At 37.2% G+C, this 22,446-nt stretch overlaps 1 protein-coding gene across 1 annotated transcript in view; it reads right to left on the bottom strand.

Annotated features, from left to right (window-relative positions):
- Window positions 1-1,402: 1,402 nt before the first annotated feature.
- The window catches only part of apba2b (amyloid beta (A4) precursor protein-binding, family A, member 2b), a 67,233-nt gene continuing 46,189 nt past the window's right edge, over window positions 1,403-22,446 (bottom strand). The window contains exons 4-14 of the mRNA XM_043245424.1: window positions 21,573-21,653; window positions 19,973-20,012; window positions 19,013-19,158; window positions 13,191-13,227; window positions 12,072-12,160; window positions 9,648-9,833; window positions 6,580-6,759; window positions 4,218-4,430; window positions 3,835-3,954; window positions 3,607-3,747; window positions 1,403-2,800 (exon numbers count right to left, since the gene is read on the bottom strand). Of these exons, the coding sequence (XP_043101359.1) occupies window positions 2,729-2,800; window positions 3,607-3,747; window positions 3,835-3,954; window positions 4,218-4,430; window positions 6,580-6,759; window positions 9,648-9,833; window positions 12,072-12,160; window positions 13,191-13,227; window positions 19,013-19,158; window positions 19,973-20,012; window positions 21,573-21,653 (1,305 nt within the window). The 3' untranslated portion in view covers window positions 1,403-2,728. The remainder of the gene's footprint in view (window positions 2,801-3,606; window positions 3,748-3,834; window positions 3,955-4,217; window positions 4,431-6,579; window positions 6,760-9,647; window positions 9,834-12,071; window positions 12,161-13,190; window positions 13,228-19,012; window positions 19,159-19,972; window positions 20,013-21,572; window positions 21,654-22,446) is intronic.

The following is a 22,446-nucleotide window of genomic DNA, read 5'->3' as shown; positions in this document are numbered from 1 at the left end:
GTTAAGCACTAACAAACACACAATTAGTGCTTCACAAGTAATAATAAGCGATAAGTCATGTATCCAGTGTTATGTGAAAGGGACTTAGAATATATTTATTTATTTTAGATCTATCCTCTGATCAACTTGCCAAGTCTAAAGAGATGAGGGAGATTTCCTGCTTCCTGTGGAGAAAGGGGACAAACCAAAGGAGATTGTCAAAAAAAATTGAGGAAATTCTGGGCCGAGTGCCTCAAATCAGCATAGAATGTGCAGAGGAGCATTCAAACAGCCATCTCTGCAAGTTTATTTATGTTTAATTTTATTCATTATATCGGAAGACAAAATGATGCCTTTATATTTAATACAGAATATACTTTATACTGTTTTATCCATTAATCCTTTGTTTATGCAAACACAGATGTATTGAAATGTAATACTTGCTTTTGTGTTCTTGATGGTGTTTTTCTGGACGAGTGGTGATGCCGGTTGGGTTTGGGGCTGATGTATGTAGGCATAAAACCTTTTCTACTTTTTCCCGTGATGCCTCATGGTCACTCCAGCTCGCAGGTGGCCATTTCCATGTTGGCATTTAAGAAGGTGAACGTCAAGCCCCTGGTCACCCACCGCTTCCCACTGGAGCAGGCTCGGGGTTAAAGTGATATTAAAATCTGACAAGAATGACCAAAACCCATGAGATCCGGCAATTCTGTTTATAATAAATGGAATGTAGCATTGTCCAAATCAAACCTTATTATAGAATCATTAACCGTTTTCAAATGAAACACTCTTTCTTATTGTTACATTTTTTATATTACCCTCTAATAATAGCTGGTCTTGTTTAGAGTTTACTAATGTAACTAAAGTTTATAAAAAGCTAATTCCTTACAAATGATGTCTCGTGCTTGAAGTACCTTTAAGCACACTTCTATTTACGTCGTAGTTATGTGTTTTTTCCCTCACGTTCTTGAAAAGGTTGTAGTGTATTTTAACAACCTCTAGAGGGAGCAGCGGTCCTCAGAATTGGAGAATGATCGTTGTTCTCGCACACGTTCATAATGAATAGCCTCTATCTTGCTTTAAAGCTCGGCAACGTCCCTCTAAGCTCTCCTAAGATCAGATAAAGGAGATTCATTATTGGTGTTTTTTCTTATTCTTTCCATGACTATGTCGACGTCTGAGAAAAGTGAGCTGGCGGAACTGATTTCCGACTGTGAGAATCAAATCTTTGCCCATTAGGTCCGTAATATGCAGCGAGGGAGCTGTTTTAAATTTTTGGAAGCTGGCCACTGTAAGAAGCGGTTGGCATGGTTTTCGACTCAAGCTTCCAGGTTGTATGACCCACTCGGGCTTCAAGCTATTCTTTAGTCCCCAAACAAAGCAACCAAAACCGCCAGGGAATCAACGGTAGAACAACACGACGGGCTTATATTACACTTTATTGTTATTTTGCCATAGTGTCATTTTAAGATGCATGCAGACAGGTATTCATGTTCATGTATTATTAGCGGTTTCATGTCTCTTTTTTTTTTTTATCACAATTTTCAAAAGTTTTCTTACGCAGCGGTAAGGCTTTTGGTCACAGTGTCTTATTTTCCCCAAGGCCAAAGCCTCACAAAGATACAATGGGACTAACAGTGATTCCTACATGGACACAGTACTAAACAAGGTAAACGTTTATGTACAGACATTCTAATACTGCTTAAGGAAGTGGACGCACTATTAACAACACTATTACATTCACCACTGACTCAAATGAGTTGCAGCTGGGCATACACAAAAAAAGCACACGTAAAAAATAAACTTTTGTGTTCGAAACAAACTTCATTTACAGCATGGCAAGAGAATGTTTGGATTATTACAGCATGGGAGAAGTCCAGAAATTGTTTACATATGGCATTTTACAAAAGATTTGCTCGCTTGTATGTAAAAAACTACTCTCAAAATTTGCTCAGTCTTTAATGCCCACTAGATGACATTTATCCTTTAATGAAGGCTGGCGATGCGAAACGATTCTCCTTTGTCGATCAAGTCTTGCAATGTTCAACGTATGAGGAGTCTGGAGTATGCATTGTGTATGTACTTATTGAGCGTTTTTTTTGTGTGTGTCATGCCACAAAATTATTTGCCACATTTACTGCAGTAAGTTCAGTTATTTATATGTAAGGGATGTGTACTGGTTTAGTGTGCATTTCATTTGAATAAATGTAAAATTCAGTGACAACTGGATCAAGTATAATATTCAATATATTACGTTTATACAAAAACAAAAAAAAAAAGGCATAACAACAGAAACAGATATTCTGGAATGGTCGCTTGATGTTTTGGGCTTCTCCTGTCTGGACTTCTCACTCTGGCTTTTCCATTCCTTTCTGATATTGATATAACGATTACATATTTACAAAACAAACTTGCATCAATGTCCACACGTACGCAATTGTAAATAAATTAAACAAAGAGTAGCATTAAAATCAAATGTACAAAGCCCCCCTTTCGTTATGTAGCAAGGAGTTGAGATGCATCGACTCCGTTTTCATCTGACTATGCACACACCCAAGAGCAGACATGGCAAATGAAAAACAATCCACACTATGCAGTAATGACACACCATATCTCTTTAAGTAACGTTAGCAGACAGCAAGAGTGATGGGAGTTATTTTTGGTGAAGATAAAAGGAGAAAGGTGACTGCTGCATTCAGACATTTCCCAGTGCCCAAAGTTGTGTGTCTCAGCTGAAGTCCACCTCAGATCATATATACATAGGGGTCTCCTGACCAGTTAAGAGTCTAAACATGGCAGCTGGCATAGTCTTCATGTGGATCTGTTACAGAAGAAACAAATATCTTTTTTCATGTTTTATTACGCTAAACATCTTCAATCATCAATCCCTGAAAGAGGGATCAGAGATTCTTCTTCAGTGAATTTCAATTTCAGTATATATTTTTTTATTGATTGCATCTCTGACTCCTGGTCTTCATTCAAAACCTGGTTTTTGGATTTTAACTGTAAATGCCCCTAAAATTGATTATACCTTTATATAAACCACTGTTTTGGGTCTGTATGATCTTTCAATACTTTTATTTAGCAAGCATGTAATAAGTTGATCAAAAGTGACAGTAAAGACTTAGTAACACTATGTAACATTTAAGTACAGGGAGACGATTTCTAGCATGTCTATTTTTAATATATTGGCTGTTTATTAGTACTTATATAGCGCGTGTTCTGCATGACCATATTCTACATCCCTAATCCTACCCAATATCTAAACCTAACAGCTACCTTAATAACTATTAATAAGCAGCAAATTAGACCTCAATGTTTTCAAATACATTTGATTTATTTCCGCAGAATTTTCTACTCATTTTCAACAAAAGTAGCACAACTGTTAATGTTAATAAAACTAAGATCACCAAAACAGCCCATTAAAATAATTTCTGAAGGATCATAGTACACTCAAGGCTGGATTAATGGCAACTAAAAATTGCGTTTTGCCATCACACGAATGAATTACATTAAAAATAAATAAATAAATAGTATTTTTTTTATCAAATAAATGCAGCCTTGATGAGCAGACTTCATTCAAACTTTGTAACGGTCAAGTATAATTGTAATGTATTATATACTTACCTCGCCGACAGAATTGGAGAGAGCCTGGACGATTTTCTCATGTGCCGTGGCCACAACACTTTGGCCATTTATTTCAATAATACGATGACCAACCCGCACGCCTCCTCTCTCTGCAATCCCTCCTCGCATTAGACTACAAATCTGAGGAGCACAAAACAAAAGATGGACTTAATAGTAAAAAACTGATTTCAATACTTTATTTCAGACTTCTTGTTTCTCCATACTCACGATGCCGTTCTGTACACTAAAACCCAGCTGGTATTTGAGGTCTGGTCTCTTAATGAGAACTGTGGTTACGGGAGGGCAGCTCACGATGTTCAGCTTCACCTGCACCTGATTTTTCAGGCCCTGGTGGAGATACACAAAACATACATGTGATTATATAACTCAGCGCGATCTCACCTGCGCTGTATTATTGCACTGGGATCATAACAATAGGAGATGAAGATCGTATTGCCTTTGCAAGCACTTTATTGATTGCCCTGTGGTGGCTCAGCAGCCCTAAACCACAGACCCTTAATAACCGGCTACTCGGAATAACACAGATGGATTCATGGCCGAGCCAAGATTCGGCCCACTGCGTACTGTGACAGCCCAACCCCTCTGCACACCTTGATGATTCCCTGACAGGTGGCGAGAGGAAGCCCCACCAGGCTGGTGTTGTTGATTGACATGATCTGGTCACCGATGCTGAGCTTCCCAGAACGGGCGGCGGGGCCTCCATTCATCATGTTGGCCAGGATGACGGTGGGCAGAATGGAGCCCCAGCCAGACTCCACAATAACTATGCCCAGAATCTCCCCCTTCTGCTTCTCCAGCTGCAACTGTGGGAGGAGAGAGATAGAGAGTCAGACGCAGGCACAGGCGAGGGATTTGGGGTGATTGCCTATAAAAGGCTATAAAAGAACAAAGCAATTAAGGAAACAATTTTACTCAGTTGATAACGACAAGAGGGTTCAAAATAGCACAACCTCCACCTCTAGGGTACAGTATATGCGTTATAAAAAATTCATCTATTTGGTGCACTGGTCCTTTGGTCTTAGCCAGACAGCATGCAAAGTATGGTTTTACCTAAAAGTTTAATAAAATATGGCAATTTCATTTGATAATGTCCAAATATTCTTTTTTTTTTTAAGTGCCTCTATTATGGATTTTTAATTACCTTTCATGCTGTGCATAACACAGTTCTAAGTGAATGAAAACATTCCGCAAAGTTTTAAATCTGAAAGTGCATTTGTGTATAAAGTTATCGTCTCTCAAAAGAAAAAGTCGATTCTGAATCACCTAAACAAGTCTTTTTTTAAATGTCACACTGAAGTGAAAATGAAACATTAGCATATTGCCCACCCACTTGCGGGTCTTTTCCCGTTGGTCTGAATAAAAATGCAAATTCATTCTTTGCCACTAGATGCCGCTTTTGTAGTGTTAAAAGCTCACAAGCACTGCTTTAGAATCGCTGAAGAATCCTAATCAGTCATAAATGCATATTTTAAGAAATGAAAGTGCTTTTTGACCTTGTTTGGGATTCGCAAAACCAAATTATGAACTTTTCATAATCCATAATATGGGCTTAATATTTAAGTTTCTTGTGCTCATAGAGACTTTTCTAATCAAAAAATTAAAACATTATTTTAACAGTTTATTTTTTTTCATATATTTAAAAAACGTAATGTAATCCTATGATTGCAGATTTTCAACAGTCATTACTCCAGTCTTCAGTGTGACACGATTATTCCCTTGAATAAGCTGATTTGGTGCTCAAGAAAAACTCTTGTGCTGCTTAATATTGTTTTGTGGAAATGGTGCTATATTCTTTGAATAAAAGAAAAACAGCATTTCTTTGAAATCTAAATCTTTTGTAATATTCTGCCTTTACTGTCACTTCTGATCAATAATGAAAGTATTAATTTCTTGAAGGATTTAACACATATTACTATCATGCAGCTCATTATCTGCTTTAATTAGTGAACATCAATTTCATCATACTACTCAGATTTTCTGCTTCACTGGGAATCCATGAGCGGTATTTGCACTAGAGAAGCATTTAGTGATTTATTGGACATTGGGATCTAAATCACGGTAATTGTGTCCCATCTGGAGGACCGGCTTCTTAAAATGAAATTGGGTAAGCTCTTTAATGGTTGGGACTTTGCAACAAACTGTCAATATCTGAAACCGTGATTTACATGACTGACATCACTTGAGCTAAGAGAGAGATTTTAAATCTTTGGAGCATTTCATTTACCATTTTGCATATTGCAGCATTTTGTTTCATTTCAAAATCGCAGATAGAAAATGATCTGACTACACATTTTTCTTTTAAGTGACATCTGTGCTTTCACACTTCTGGAAAACACCAGTCTCCACTGATTTATAAACACACAACACTATGTTAAATCCTTTATATAAGTCATTATATAAGCGAAACATTTAAAGGGCTACTTGAAAATTCTGTCATCATTTACATATCTTCACATAGCTTCCAACTTGTATGACTTTCTTTCTTCTGTTTAACATAAAGACAATAATTATGTTTCCTTATTTTAATATATATATATATATATATATATATATATATATATATATATATATATATATATATATATATATATATAGTAAAACTGTGTAAGTAAAAAGTAAGCCAGCAACTGTCTGGTTACCAATATTCTTCAAAATATGTTCTTTTGTGTTCAGCAGAAGAAAAAAAAATTCAGAAAGGGAATAAATGATGACAATTTTCATTTTTGGCCACCTGAACTCAACAGCTGCTTTAAAAAAAAATACCAGTGGATTTTATGGTGTGTTTTGTTGTTGTTTGTTTTTGTTGTTTTTTTGTGCTGCTGTCCGTCATCACTGTACACTGCTTTCTAGTAATCCCACTTGTATCGAGCAGAAAGGCATCGGTGTGCTGGGTCAGCTGTGTTCTAACACAAAGAGAACACTTAATAGAGAAGAAAGCGTCTGGCTGCTGACCTCTTTGCAGTTGTCGGAGTTTGAGAAGTGGATGAGGTCATCATTGTACATCTCCTGCGTGTTGATGATGTCGCTGTACTCTTTCTGGCTGAGGTCCTCTGGGTTGATTCCATTGGCTCTTAGGAATTCCTGGTAGGCCACGCTGAATGCCTGACCAATGGACTGTGCTATGAGCTGGGCCTGCATATGTCGAAGAAGAAAACCAGGTGAAACAACTGCAAAAATCAATTCATGTACACATTTGCCATTAAATATAAATAGGTTGCATGCTAAACATAAAGAGAACTAAATTATTACACATATAATACATTAGAGCCTTTTAAAGACAAAAGCGAGCCATGTTACATTCATCTTTATGCAATATAGATTGTTTTAAAGCAGCTTCAAAGTAATACAGAAAATAGCAGTGTCAATGTTGCAAAATTCACCTCATCAGTTCTATTTTATCCTCAAAGCAGCTCAAGTTCAATTTAATGTTGATTCAGTGTTTTTTTTTTTGCAATGTTCTGATCTGTTGTGAAACTAATTTGATGAAGCAGCTCAAAATTGTCATTATTCAGCCCATTTTAGTTCAATATTGACCTCATTTTGTTCAATAACTGTTGATATTGCAAAATTCATTAGTCATGAAACAAACTCAATATAACTATTAAGCAGCTTTAAAGAAAACAATAAAGTCATTATTCAGCCCACATCAGTTCAATATTGGCTCAGTACAGTTCAATAAGTTTTGATGTTGCAAAGTTAATAAGTTATGAAACCAATTCAATTCCTCTATAAAGCAGCTCTAAAAAAGACAATAGTGTTATTATCGAGCTCAATTTAGTCTAAGTTTCGTTCTCAACCAGTAGTGTCATTGCAGTCAAATCAATAATATTTTAAGCCCCAGCTGAGCTAGGCTATAATGGCAAGAAATCAAAACTCCAGTCGAAAAACCAGGCTCAGTCAGAGGGCCAGCTAGAAGCACATTAGTTGTCCTGCATAAAAGCTTCAGTGCTTTTGGCAATACCTGGAAAACATTTATATGCTGCAAATCAATGCAGCAGATGAACACGGTTTCATTTTTTCACTTCATTGATTCGAGATTTCGTGAATCTGCTCACTCGTAGTGTAGTATTGTCCATTGATTTCTCACTCTAGAACAGATTTACGTTTTGGAACGGTTTCCATAACCGCCAGCTGTCGTCTTTGAAGACACTGTGACGCCGGTGCTACTGTGAATAAACTGGCCTATTTCAAGCACTGCAACCTTATTCAAATCTTAGAGAATAATCTTCCGTGGAAGTAGAAAAGTCGCCGGATAAAGGCTATTAAATCAGACGGTCTGCACTAGAATGCTAAAGAGGTGCAGTGGAAAAGAGGTTCACTCCCTTCCCTAATGACTGTGGCTTTTTTTTGATTTAAAATTACCCCTCAGGCGACGTGCGCACAGGTAGGGGTCATCCCATTAATAATCTAGCATCCCAACATGTGTGCTGGCTTTGATTTTCACAGGAAACATGGCGGCTTCAGGAATATTCAGGGCTTTGTGCATCTAAATCAGTCACAAAGAAAAAACGCACCAGCAGTGATCAGACTGCCGGAGAACCCACTGATTTATATGGGCCTCAAAGGAGGAACAGAGCAAAGTTATCAAAATTTAGGAGGATAACAATTTTTGCGATATGATAAATTGTGTGACACCGCTAAGTAGATAACTGAGACGCGATATGAAAAATAGGTTTAGGAGAAATAAAGACGTGCTAGGCTCTATAAATGACTCATTTGTGGGCGCACACGCAGGCACGCACACACTCATTGGCTGAAACATCAAAGAGTGTAATTAGACAGCATGAGTGAGGAACAACTGCAATGCAGAGGAGAGTGTTGTGGAGGAGAGAAAAAGTAGGTCCATTAGAACAGGATTATGTAAAGCTGCAGCCAGGGTTACTTTTGAGGCTATTCTATGAACCCCAGGTGAATAATGGCTCGCATTCTATATATACACTACTGTTCAAAAGTTTGAGGTCAGTCATTTTTAAAGAAGTTAATAATTTAATTCAGCAAGAATGCGACAAATTAAACAGCAGAGATATTTATAATGTTGCAAATGATTTCTATTTCAAATAGATGCTGTTCAAATGTATTTCTTTCAGGTGGAATATTAAAGCAGTTTTCAACATTAATAATAATGAGAAATGTTAGTTGAGCACTAAATTAGAATAAATTAGAATGACTTCTGAAGGACAATGAGACCAGGCTAAAGGCTGTTGAGAATTCAGCTTTACCACAGGAAAAATACACAGTTATTAATTACACAATAAAATTACAATTATGTTATTATAAAGTGTAATAATGTTTCACAATAATACTGTTTTTTCATTGCATGGATGGATGATGGATGGATGGATGGATGGACGATTTTGAAAAATTGCTGAAACCAAACCGGTAGTGTATAATAATATTACATAACATTTGAAACAGAATGAAGATTGTGTCGTTAGTTATTCACACTCATGTCATCCCAAACCTATAAAATTTTTGTTCATCTTTTTGATGAAATCTGACCCTGCATAGACCCAGAAACATAATAAGGACATTGTTAAAATGGTCCATGTGACATCAATGGTTCAACTTTAATTTTATGAAGCTATGAGTATACTTTTCGCACAAAGAAAACAAGATCAACTGTTTTAACCATGTCCCTACTACTTTTCTGGGCCTTGAACATGGTAGGACCCTTGCTGTCTATGATGGGTCAGAATATGATTTGGTATTCCCTAAGATAATCAAAAATCTTAGGGGTTTGGAGAGACATGAAGGCGAGTAATTCATCACAGAATTTTAATTTTTGGGTGAACTACCCCTTTACTCAGAAGGTTTCCATCTACGCTGATAGGCTGTACTGTTTTTCCCTCACCATCTGCTCCAACTTACCCATTCAAAAATAAATACATGAATAAACACATTTTTAAGAAGTTTACATTTAGTCTAGAAAAGAAAGTTATATTTGCACGCTATTTGCTATCCAAGCTTTGGACTGGTATGCATATAGATTATAAAAAGGAAACGAAATGATTCACACTTACATCCTCAGACTCAAATACGTGACATATCATTTTGTACTGTTTCTTGGCCTCGGGGGCTCCAGGGGTCGTCTCGATGCAGTCCTGAGAGGCGGTGCGTGGCATGCGGCGTCTTGCCATCAGAACCACAATGTTCCCGATGTCAGCAATGTACGAGATGGTACGCAAAGCGTTATCCATCATTGTCTCCTATGAAACAACCAAGAGAGTCACTTAGCCTTTTTTTGCGGCAACACATTACACCAGACTAGAGTTAAGACTGTGTTTTAATCCCATTGAGCAGCTTAGTTATCATATCACAGACTCTGGGATTACATTATATTTTCTTAGGGACAGCCTCCAGATGCAACCTAGGGTCAAGAATGCTCAGCGGGTTTCCGGAACGCTCCTATTCATGAATCTCCTTCGGGAAGATTTGTTTCAAGCTGCAAGCTTACAGCCTTGGGTTAACCCTGTAATCTTTAAATGGTGAAGTTAAAGCCATCCTTGCTTAGTAAAGAGAAAATGACCTTGAAATTTCACTCACTAAAATGTCTCAGATGCTGTTCTTATTGTACCACATTCAATATTCCATGAGCCTGAATGAGCAGCACAAGAAACAGCGTGTACAGTATGCACTCTATTTCATATATATACAAAAAAGGGTAATAAATCATCAGAGAGCTGAAAGAATTAATGATCCAGTGCTCAGGAAATTCATGCAGCATTTCGATTCAGTGCACACAAAGGTCATGTGTGGGATTTTCATTTTCATTTTTTTCCCGCATCTCTTCTTTAAATTATAGCGTAATATGTGACATGTTTACTTCAAAGACCCCACGAAACAAAGTCTATCAGTTCTAGGATATTTTATTTATAAGTAACCTTTCATTTCAACGTAATGCATTTATTTTATATACATCTTGCAGATGGCGTTACGCAGTGCTGAAAAAGCTTCCCCTGCTATTCTGTAGTTACACCCATGTTACATTACGAAAAGACCAGTGAAAAGGACAGTTGTTATTTTCTAGGCTTTTACTTTGTGTTACTGAAATGCTGCATCTGAGATGTTTTGTCATTGTCATGATGACACTAAGAATCCGTTTTGTTTTCCATTGGCCGTGCACCAGAATCTACACATAGTCATTAGCCATATTTACATGCTGCCAAGTAATCCATTACCAGCTTAGTAATCAGTGTAAAGGTGATACGGTTAAACAGAAGCAAGAAACAAAAGATGAATCGTAATTCAATATGCAATGCAATAAGGCACTATTGCGATTCACACGCAAATCTTTCAATGACAGCGTCACTATCAGATATATTTTTCAATGCTGAATATTCTACCATTTTAAGTTCATGAAACTTTCATAGTACATTTTAATAAGCAAAGTATGAATGGATTGTGTTTGCTAAGCAGATTGGGCTAAATTAAACCTAAAAGTTTCGGTCTCGCAGGGTACTTTGAATGTGTGAGGAATATCAATACAACCTTGAAGGCACTGTAATGAATCTGTAACAGCCAATACAGACTCGCAGTGAGATGTGACAGGCAGGGTGAGGACAGACACTGCATTGCAGCACATAACGAAATGTCCGTGCCAGCCTGCCCACTCACTGCTGTTCACTCAGAACTCATACACATAATCGCAAAAACACACACACAGCGATGCCGCTCAGTACCAGGGTACTAAATGTACCATTAAAACAGCATGTAGCTCTTCTTAGCTTATGCTTACAGTAACACTAGTGTGGAAAAGGAGGAGCTGTTGACTGTACGGCGTGTAAAATGTGCAGCTGGAGATTAAGCACAAAGCCTGTAACCATCATTAAGCTCTCCATCACTAGCAACTGTCTACAAGCCTGATCATATGCACAGCTCTTCTCTCGACACATACACACATTACGTGTTTTACGTCAGTTGTGTAACAAAAGGTTATGTAATATATCTGAGGATTCTCTTTGCATAAATATTTCACCAATCCAAATAAGATTTATTTCCTTTTCTCCAAATATGATTTATAATTCATAATGTTTACTCTATATCAAATTTTCTATGAGAATTCAGCCATTTTGCCTCAATATATAATCAGCTAACAAAAAGCTTTAATAAATGGTTTGATACAGTACACGTAGCAATGATTTGAATAATAATAAAAATAATAAAGAAAAGGAAAACAGTCCAAAAAACAATAGATATTAATAATGTTATGTATTTTTATAATAAATAAAAACAAAACAAGATAGAATAGAAAACAAAATAGAATAAAATGGAAACATATATTTAAAAATGTATATTTTAAAAATATTTATATGTTTTTTTTGGGGTTTACATTCAGATGTAAGTTAATGGCTTATTCTTATGTGCTTCCATTAACTCTTCCTTTTTTGATTGATCTTTTTGATTTATTTTGAAACCTTCACCACTAGGCAGCCGCATGAACTCACCTGGGTGTCTGCATTGAGCACTTTGATCCTTTGAGTTGAGATGAAAAGATCCACCTCCGTCAAAGTCTGAACGTCTCCTCTGGACTCTGCTGACAAAAAAAAAAAAAAAAAAAACAAGAACAAAAATATGAAACACTACCCCCGACCTCCAAGAGGTCACAATTCCATAACTCACAATGGCTCATGAGAAGACCTGAAGACAAAGCGCAACCTCTCCAACCCCCAATGAAAGCATTTTAAATGCTTATTCATAAATCATGCACTAGCATAAGCTTGTCCACATGGAGGGCTATGCTTAACCTTTGTAAATTGCATCATTAATAGCCCAAATGGGAAACAATATGGTATGCTTGGGTGCAAAGAACATATGGATCGGAAATGTGAAACTACATTGGTTGTCGATAGTACAATTAATAATTGATTATTGCTGGGTAATGGTGACTAAGTGCGTTGCACAATCAAAACAGTTCAAAACATTTTTCAAAACACCTCAAAGCCTGAGAAACACGGCGAGGTAATCAGGCCAAGAGACAAATAATCACTGGGTATACAGCCCCCTGTGATAAGTAGAAGCCATGCAGAGGATTGAAGTAATGAGATGATTGACACTAGAGAGCGAGTGAAAGAGAAAAAAGAACGAGACCCATTCGGTGCAGTGAGGTGGAGAGCAGGGTGATGCAAAGACAGACGGGTAAATACATGACACAATGGCGACACTTAACCAGCTGTCAGGCTGTCTCAGAGTGCCAATCATTTACCTGTCAGTACATTTATGCTCAGATTCTTGCTTTTGTTTTGTGCTACTGCAATAAGAAACGGTAGTACACGTGAATTACTATAGCTACATTTTATACAGGGTTAAAAGCGCAGTCTGCGTGAAACGGCTTTCAAATTTAGACTCCATATCTTCAAAGGTTTATGTGACTCAGTCGCAGCCCAGAAGTAATAGTTAGTTAGACTTTATGAGGCCCTCACAGATCCCAGACAGCCAGATCTAAAGTTTCACTTCATAATGGTATGAACCAAAACTCATGAACGTTACACGGGTGATGAACACAGACATGGAGTAGATGGTTAAGAAAAGGCATGTTCTGCTTCTGTCTTTCTTTTTTTTTACACACCGCCTTTTCTTGATTTTGGCTGCCTTCTGTACCCTCTGGAAGACGTTCAGGACAGTACAGGGTCGTCACACACACGGGAGCAGCAAAAGGCATGAAGGTAAAAAAAAAATACATTAAAAACAGGCAAAAACATATAAATAACCAAACACAAAGTCTGCATGCCATGTATGGCATGTCTGTTCTTTGTACACAAACACAAACAAACTCAGAATGCAGCAACATCTCCCCCTGCACACACATACATACAGAGAGCAAATCATAGGACATGCAGATATGGGTTTAATAGCTATTACCGTACATTGAAAGCCATAAACAGAAAATAACGTATTTTATGCAATTGACATTTCTCAACATAATAAGAAAAATGTCTATTTGTATCCAATAAGATATGTTAGTCCTCTTTCAACATAAGCAGTCATTACTTTCAATAAATGTCATATTGTTATAGTTGTGTGATTCATCACTGACACTAGATTCATTGTCAGAATCTCACAACAAATGCAGCCTAACACCTCAGTTTATCAAGCTGCCATATTATGACTGCAGGGAGAACAACAGCTGTCATAGTGGACTGACTGGATACCGTACAGTGTTTACTACTGTACAACAACAAAACGATACAGGAAAATGTTAGTAATAAAAGGTTAGGATAATTTTTCTCAACAATGTCAGATCATAAAAATAGCCAGATGCAGTAGCAATGCAATAACAATGTTCTTTTTGTAAAAGAAAATATATAAATAAATGATTGTTTTAAATTATTTTATTTTGCAGTAAAATTATATTTTTATAGATTGGAATTAAACGGCATAATGCATATACTGTTCATAGCATATTATTTAAATATTTGTAATTATCTTTATGTATTTTTATCATTTTAATTGTAGTTATTTATTCTTATCATTTTCGTTAGTTTTTGGCAACACTTCACAATAAGGTTTAATTTGTTAACATTAGTCAATGTATTAACTAACACGAACAAATTATTACGTTCCTTTATTAATCTTTGTTAATGTTAGTTAATAAAAATACAGTCGTACATTGTTAGTTCATGCTACCTCATAGACTCCATTAATGGTATAATGAACATGCAATATAAACGGAGATAAATAAAAGAGAGAAGGTTAGAAAGAGGAAAACACTCTATCTATACACACTCATAAGAGCCCACTCATTATGAGTCTGATAGCGTGTGAGAGTTCTGATCCCATTCAGTTCTTTCTATCTCTCTCTACTACCTTCTTCCATCTAACTGAGGCACAATCATTTGAACTGCTCTCATCTCTTTCTGGCTGAGCATCATATGCACAACTACTTCTTTACTGTCATTTCTGCTGCCAACATGCCTCATCCTCCACTGGCAGAGGCGAGAGAGAAAAGAGAGGAGATAAATCAACAGCACGAGAGGAAAAAGCTTGAAAGTCAAGGGGAAATGAGACAGTGAACGTGTGGGCGATGAATGTTGCATAAATACTGCATCAATCTGGAGGCTACAGGGATACACTTCAAAAAAACATTAGGCTTTTTTTTTTTTTCTGTTTCTTGCCTAAAACAAAAGAAATGGCTTCATCTTGCCAAAGAATGTGCTGCAATTTTGTTGGCTTAGGTACTGCTCTTATTATTCAGAGGAGGCGAGAGATACTGGTGCCAGACTGAGCTATGGCCAGTGTTTCTCAACTCGGTTTTATGTACCTTCATGGATCAAGTACCCCTTTATTGACACAAACATCAGAACTGCGTTTTCCTTTTAATTCATACAAGTAAGCACTAAATATCACATGAGTGAACCCAAAATGTTTTCAAATTGGCAAAACACTTACATTATGGGTTCTATGTGTTATGATCTATATGATTCAATAGCATATTTTGGTATCATAAGTTGTGTTCCTTTGTTTCAAATCATGCAAAAAGTAACAGCAACACTGTTTATTTTAGGCTGGTCCACTTAAAGGAATATAGTTTACCCAATAACTGAAAATTGGCTAAAAATGTAATGCGCTCAGGCCGTCCAAAATGAAAATGAATGAGAGATACAAAGAAATGTAGCACTGCATCACTTGCTCACCAGTGGATGCTCTGCAGTGAATGGGTGCCATCAGAATAGAGTTCAAACAACTGATAAAATGATCACAATAATAAAAAATATAGCTATTTGTTATAAGCAAATCCATAACAACATTTTTAATTTGTATTTTATGAGCCTTCCATACATAATATTACTTCTTCCAGGTAAAAATATCTGAATCAGGAGAAAATATGCAAAGGTCAAGCACTGCTGACAATCAAAAACAGACCAAAGGTGATGGTCAGAAATTACAGCAACATTTTAAACTGATGTGACGCTTTATCGGCCTCTTGGCACCCATTCACTGTGGAGTACAAGTTGGTGAGAAAGTGGTATAATGCTACAATTCTCCAAATCAATTCTGATAAAAAAAAATGAATTCATCTACATCCTGGTCAGGGCGGTTGCACATTGAAGAGTAAACAAACAGAAAAAAACAATAGGCTCTTTTAACTGTAGTTGGAACCTAAAGCTACAATAACGAACATCACAATTTCTCCCATTCAATTTTATACGAGTGAACTGTCTTCTCCCCTCTGGGTGTGAGTACACCTGGTTGGAAATCACTGCTTTAGAAGTGCGTCGAGAAAAACACTGTCCTCGGGCTCTGCGCTGACATACTGCTCACTCAGCTGAGGACAGACACATTATCATCTGCAGAGTGGAAGAGCAGATGTGTGGGTGCATGAACGTCAGAGATACGGAAAGGATGGAGGAAAAGAGAGGAAAAGAGAGAAAGGAGGGAGGACTGTGCAACTCATCTCAACTTTTAAAAATCTAGACACATAATAATAGCAGGGATGGAGAGGATAAGGAAAGAGTGTGTTGCCATGGTTTCATTTTGAAAGGCTTTTAAAGGTGGCAGGCAAGAAAAATGTCCGGATTGGCCTCGGCAAAGGAACAGAAGGTGGTCGGGAACACTAGAAGCCAGGGTGGAAGCTGAAGCTATGTTATGATTGAGAAGGTCTCTATACTGTCGAAGTCCAGTTAAACAAGCAAAATGTATTCATGAAGAATGCTCTAGAAACACAGACATCACCTGAAACTTACAAGTTATTATATTAATGATTATAAATATTACATTTATTTTATATGTGTAGCTTGTAAACAATGCTCAGTTGGTACCAAAGGGCCCAAAATGTGCCAACAAATTATCACCAACACCATTACACAACCAGCAGGAGCTGAACCATTGATACACTACAGGATAGATCCATGCTTTCATGTTGTTTACAGCAAATTCTGACCCTACCATCTAAATGCCACAGCAGAAATTGAGACGTGGCAACCTTTTTTCAGTTTTTTATTGTCCAATTTCGGTTTGCCTGTGTGAACTGTACGCCAGAGAATTTAAAAGCAGTATTCAAGTAAGAAATGTCTTCTTATTAAAGCTATTGAAAGCTTTTATTTAATTGTTCTGCCATATTATCAGCGTAGATAGCACTGGTATGTGTTTTAGCATAAATTTGTGCGTATTTGAAAATGAACTTTATTTTGAACTGATGTCTTTCTGGTATTGTATTATTTTTAGTGTGAATGGAGAAAAGCACACAGACACATTCCTATTCTGAAAAAGTGGGCGGGAGAATGGCAGCTCATTTGCACTTAAAGAGAGGAAAAAGCAGGTTTCTGCTTCCACTAAAAAATTGGCATGGTATAATAAAGTGATAATTTATTTGTTAAGTATTATTGACTGGAACTTCATAGACAAAATTGGGGATGACCGAGACTTATATTACATCTTGTAAAAAGAGACATAGGAACCCTTTAAGATCGCTGAATACCTTGTAAAGTTCACTCCACAGAACTCTACTGTCCGCTTGGAACATACCCTGAATAAATTCACTGACAGAGACACTGGGCAGGCAGAGTGAATAACTGAGAGGTTGTAAATACTTATTTTATGTACCTCTGTATTACACTGATACAAGTGAGTGATCCTGCCGTCCTGAGGCACATTCCCAATCCTTCATGCTCACCATCGGTCTATGTGCACCCAGCTGATAAATAGTGTGTATGCGTGTCTGTAGGTTTGTGTGCTTGTCCTTGCCACAGGTATGTGTTTCTAAATGTGGAGCAGCTTAGTGGGCCACTGTGGAGCACTGTGTAAAACAGACTGCCAGCTGTTGACCAGGATGACCACAATGACGCATCACTGCAGTTACAACAACTTAAAATAACATTCAATACAAGAGGGAACTATGCAAAGTAATGATAAAAGACATTTGCCAAAAGACACCACACTAAAAAAAAGTAATACTATTGTACTATTTTTGGATGTGTGTGGCAAAACAATGGTACTATTTTTTGTACTATGGGACATGAATATTCTTATCATTCGCCATCTGATACCATCAAAGTATCCACAAGACCAGACAGCAGTAATTATAAACTTCACAGATGCTCCTTTCAAGAATAAATGTTCTTACTTAGCCAAAAGTTGCATATTCTTGATGCATTCAAATTTTACGCTTCTACAGCATGTTTCCATTTCTTATATTCAGACGCACTACTCTGGAACCGCGTCTGTCCTAAAAAAAGCTAAATTGAAGTATATCAAGCATGAGTGGAGCCAGGCAGTCTGAAACTGATTGAGACACGTCGTGCACAGCATATTTAAGTTAGGACAGCAGCTTCTCACATGGCCTGCGTAGACTCCCATTGCTGAGTGCAGAAAGGCATGAAACAACTAATACTGAATTGACAACTCAACCATTACTTTCTGCCCCAATGGAGTACCAATAATTAAAGGAAAAGTTCACCCAAAATTAACATTTTGTCATAATTTACTCACCCTCGTGTCACTCACTCTGTGAGTTTCGTTCTTATGCTATACATAAGAAGAAGATATTTTGAAGAATGCAAGGGCACATACAATCAATCCTATTGACGTCCATAGTATTTCTTTTCTTTTCTTTTTCTTTTTTGTTCAAAGACAAACAAATAAATACAAAGATTTAATGAGAAGAGGGTGAGTAAATGATGACAGTTCTAATCTTTGGATGAACTATTCCTTTAACAGGACAATAAATAGATGTTTCATTCTGGCAATATGAATCATCATCTGCTACTTAAAAACACACACACAATTTAGAGTGCTAATTAACTGCTAATTAAGGGTATCTCAAAACTTTTTGGGATTTTGTTGATAACGATTATTAGACAATACATTTTGCTGAGGGTGTTTTTGTGGTAGTTCCTTGGCTGGTTTATGCTTGTTTATGCTTTTAATATTCTTCATACTCAGTGCAAACATTAGCTGACAAAAGTGGCAGAAATTGGCCACCTGCCTCCAGTAGCATTTTTAACCCTATTAAATATGTGTCATTTTTTATCTACAATTAGAATGAGGTAGTATAGTGCTATTAGCATTCAAATGAAACCAGTATAAACAACATCAATTTGTCTGCAGAGGTGGCATTAGATGCTGCATCTAAAGTGGCATATTTACACAGACAATTTAGTGCAGCTCACCACAAGCTCTCTTAAAACACAATAAATTCACGTGAATTTTCCATGTAACATGGCAACAGGAGGTCTTTCTGCGTTAACCAAATGGGAGGAAGAGGGATTACATTTCTACACCACAGAAAATAATCCTATAACTACTGATTAGTCAAAAAGTCCCGGGGTGTAAACAAACAAATCTCATCTCATCTAATTTTCCACAGAGAAATCTGCATCCGCTTCGTCCAAACATCTCGCTTGAGAGCCACACCAAAATAAAGAAATACAGAGGTTCTAGGGTTCTGTACCTTGACCCGGCTCACTGCCTCCTGGGCTTGCATCATCCTGATGTTTTTGGATGGATTTCTCTCCGACAGGAGCTGAGTGGAGCCGAGGTAGTTGGCGGCGAAGATAATCCCATCAATGAGGTCCTCAGGCTCACAGGGACCCGGCACTGTTAAAGGGAAAGCGTTGAGAATTCATTATTAAGGCTATTTGTTGTGTTGCCACCTCCTCTGTGGACCACCTCGCAGTGACTGATAAGGTGTGTGAGTGTGAGCTTATCAGGGAGAAAAGTTGCATGCAGATGACGTGTGAATGAAAGTGTGTGCGAATATGTGTACGTTCTCAATTCCATCCTACTGTGAGGGCTGATAAAACCGCAGACACTGAAAAGTGGGAACGAAGGTGGCCACATGAGGAAAAGCAGGGTGTTCAGGGAGTATTCTGCTTGTGTGATATGGAAATGTGGACGTCATGACACCCACCAAGGGACGCATTATGCTGTCATCATTCAGGCGCAAGGTTTAAATGTGACAGAACTCTATCCTTTTAATAGAAAGCAGAATTTGTTCCCAAAAGCAAGGCATGACAGCAGCAATACATTCTCAGGCTGCCGTAAACCAAAAATAAGCTTGTGGTCAATCGATTGTACTGCTTTTTCGGACCTCTCCTTCGCTTCCTGCTATAGTTTGTGAGCATTCTCTAGCTGAGCATCCACTAATGCGCCCTTATATTAGCAAACATGACTCCTCTAATTACTGTCTCACCACTGCAACCCATTAAAACAGCTTACAAATTCTGCTCGCATTTCAGCATGTAAATCCACGGAGACATAATGCTTTCTCCTGCGCAGCCCTCTAATCTCCTCACTCTGAGTTGGTTTGGTGAATTTGATTTGTTTTTGACTTGATTTAATTGGAATAGAATGAAACTTTTGGGGGCAGATTATCAAATGCAGAAAAAATAAAAGATAGGAGTTTGCTTACCATCCACAAAGCTGGGAAATGAGGCCGTCTTCTTTGTTGGCTAAGAAACAGAGAAATATAGTTTGATGTATGAAAGGAGATGCTCACATGATACACCTTTTACAAACTAAAATGAAAAAACTATTTCATGAATGACACATTTTATAAAGCCATAATAAAATACAAAAATAATAAATATAACAATATAATAAAAACATACACATATACATAATTAAACTGATTGTCTTTGTAAGCGAGTAACTGAATCATTCCCTTAAACAATTTGCTCAAAAACGCTGATTTGAAATAAACTGATGAATTTGTAGCATAATGTACAATATAGTAAGAGCAATATGCTATTTCAAATTCAGAAACTATTTGGACATATTTTGAGCATGATCGTGCGATATTGCTTAACGGCAAAAACTCTAATATTGTAATGTCATCATAAAAACACTGCCAAACAGGCTAGTATTAGTAAATGAACACTGGAAATATAAATGTAAAACACCTATGCTTTTCTTTATTTGTAAATCTAATAAAATAAATAACCTAACACTCAAATGGAAACCCTGTGACTGTGGACGTGGCTCATTTGATCAGAATACAAATTCCTGTCAGTCATTCTGAAGTGGCTCTTTGCAGGACTGTGCTGAGAGCTGTAAGACATAGACAAACCATCAGAAGAAGTAATAGCCATCATTTTACAGCAGAGCCATCCAAATGGAGGTTATGCTTCGAGAGGCCTTCATTAAATGCAATCTAAGGACTCAAAAGCTCCCTCAGCCAAGGTAATTAAATGTGTTCAGAGGTAGTAAGGCAAGACAGAATACTGCTTTACATGACATAAGGAGGGACTGTACAGCAAGGGATGTGTACAAACAGAATTCCTCTGGGTGAATACTTTGTGGGTTATTACCATCATTTTTTGACTTACTGTGCGAGTGTTACCTAACTTGCAGAATAACATATTTATGCGAAAATGAATAGAAAAAAAAACTTTTTAATAATTATGGCTGTGAACGTTTCAAGAAGGTTTAACAATGAATATTTTTGATACTCATGACCCTAATTCACAAATTCTCATTTTTCACTACCTCCTACATGTGAAACATTCAAAAGGCAATTTTATACAAAAAAAAAAGCTTGTGTTGAGAATGATCTAAAAAATGACCTTGGCAGAATGCTTGGTAGCGCTATAAAACATGTTTTGAACACCTATTTGGCGATTCTGAGTAACTGCCCAGACGAGGTCTCATATTTTATGGCTCTTACATTCAGGCTGCGAAGCTCTTATGGAGGTTACATTCATGCATAAAGAATGTGCAGAGAAGCAGCTCAAGGCTGAACTCCCTTCTGTCTATGTAAATACAGTAGATCCAGGGCAGAAAAGGGCAAAGCCAATTATTTTACTATATCAACACATGAGGAGGATGGTGGCAAGCTAGATTTGCTGAGAAAAACAATGAAAAATTGTCTAAGTAAGTAAGAGAAATGTGGCATTAATGAGACGACGGGCTGACACTGGCTAAAATAGCTCTGATGGAAACATGGAGTGATTATGTGGGGTGCATACTGTCAGATATTGATTGGTTAATGTGCTGTATGATTACAAGATCACCTCAGGGACATTGTTGTTCTCCAATGGTCCATTGAGATCAGACCGCTGCTGCTTCCTTGGCTGTTCTGCGCTATTAGACACCTAGAAAGAATTTCAATTGGAAGAAAAATGAGTGACACATGAGTGGAGAGTGAGATCTGACATGTACAGAGGACAAAAAAGACACAGATGAAGGGTTGCAGGCCGCTTTATGAACAGCATTTACAATTTGATGCGTATCAGAATCAAAACGCCAAAGGGAATATTTTATGCAGCGTAACAAACATTTTTCAAACACAACGTATTAAAACACTCCGGTAAAATGAACAGATGTTGCCTTTAACTGGCAATGCACAGTGCTAAAAAAGACACTTTTACTCTTTGTCTGTCTGCAGGGGAGTTAAAGTCTCAAATGAGCACTCTGTCTACTGCACATAAGGACATTATTACTTGATGAAATTCATTTGTTGCCTGACAGGATAAAATGTAATCTCCTCATTGCCCATAGGCAATAAAGAAGCAGGAGGGTAATAGAACTTCACAAGGCATTCACTGGACCACTGAGGCAATCAGACTAAATCTCACCCCTTCACCTAATTCCCCCTCGGACAGATTTAATTTCCTATTCTGTAAAATGCAAAGTAAGGTATTTCGAAGGAAATATCTCCAAAAACCTCATTTTTCAAACTCAATTAGAAAGTCAGCACCTCCTCTCAATTTTCTGCAAACCAGACTCTTGGCATGATGCATGGATATCAATGTGTTTGTCTTTATTACTTGTTTATTAGGCAGTGTTTTCTAGAAATGAGACAGTTTTCATTTTTGGGCTGTTCCAGCCAAAAAATAAATAAATAAATAAATAAATAAATAAACACCCACACAATGTACCTGAACA

This window comes from Puntigrus tetrazona, chromosome 7 (assembly GCF_018831695.1).
Source record: "Puntigrus tetrazona isolate hp1 chromosome 7, ASM1883169v1, whole genome shotgun sequence".
Lineage (NCBI taxonomy): Eukaryota > Metazoa > Chordata > Actinopteri > Cypriniformes > Cyprinidae > Puntigrus > Puntigrus tetrazona.
Note: the sequence above shows the minus strand (reverse complement) of the source record. Positions and strands in the feature narration are given on the sequence as shown.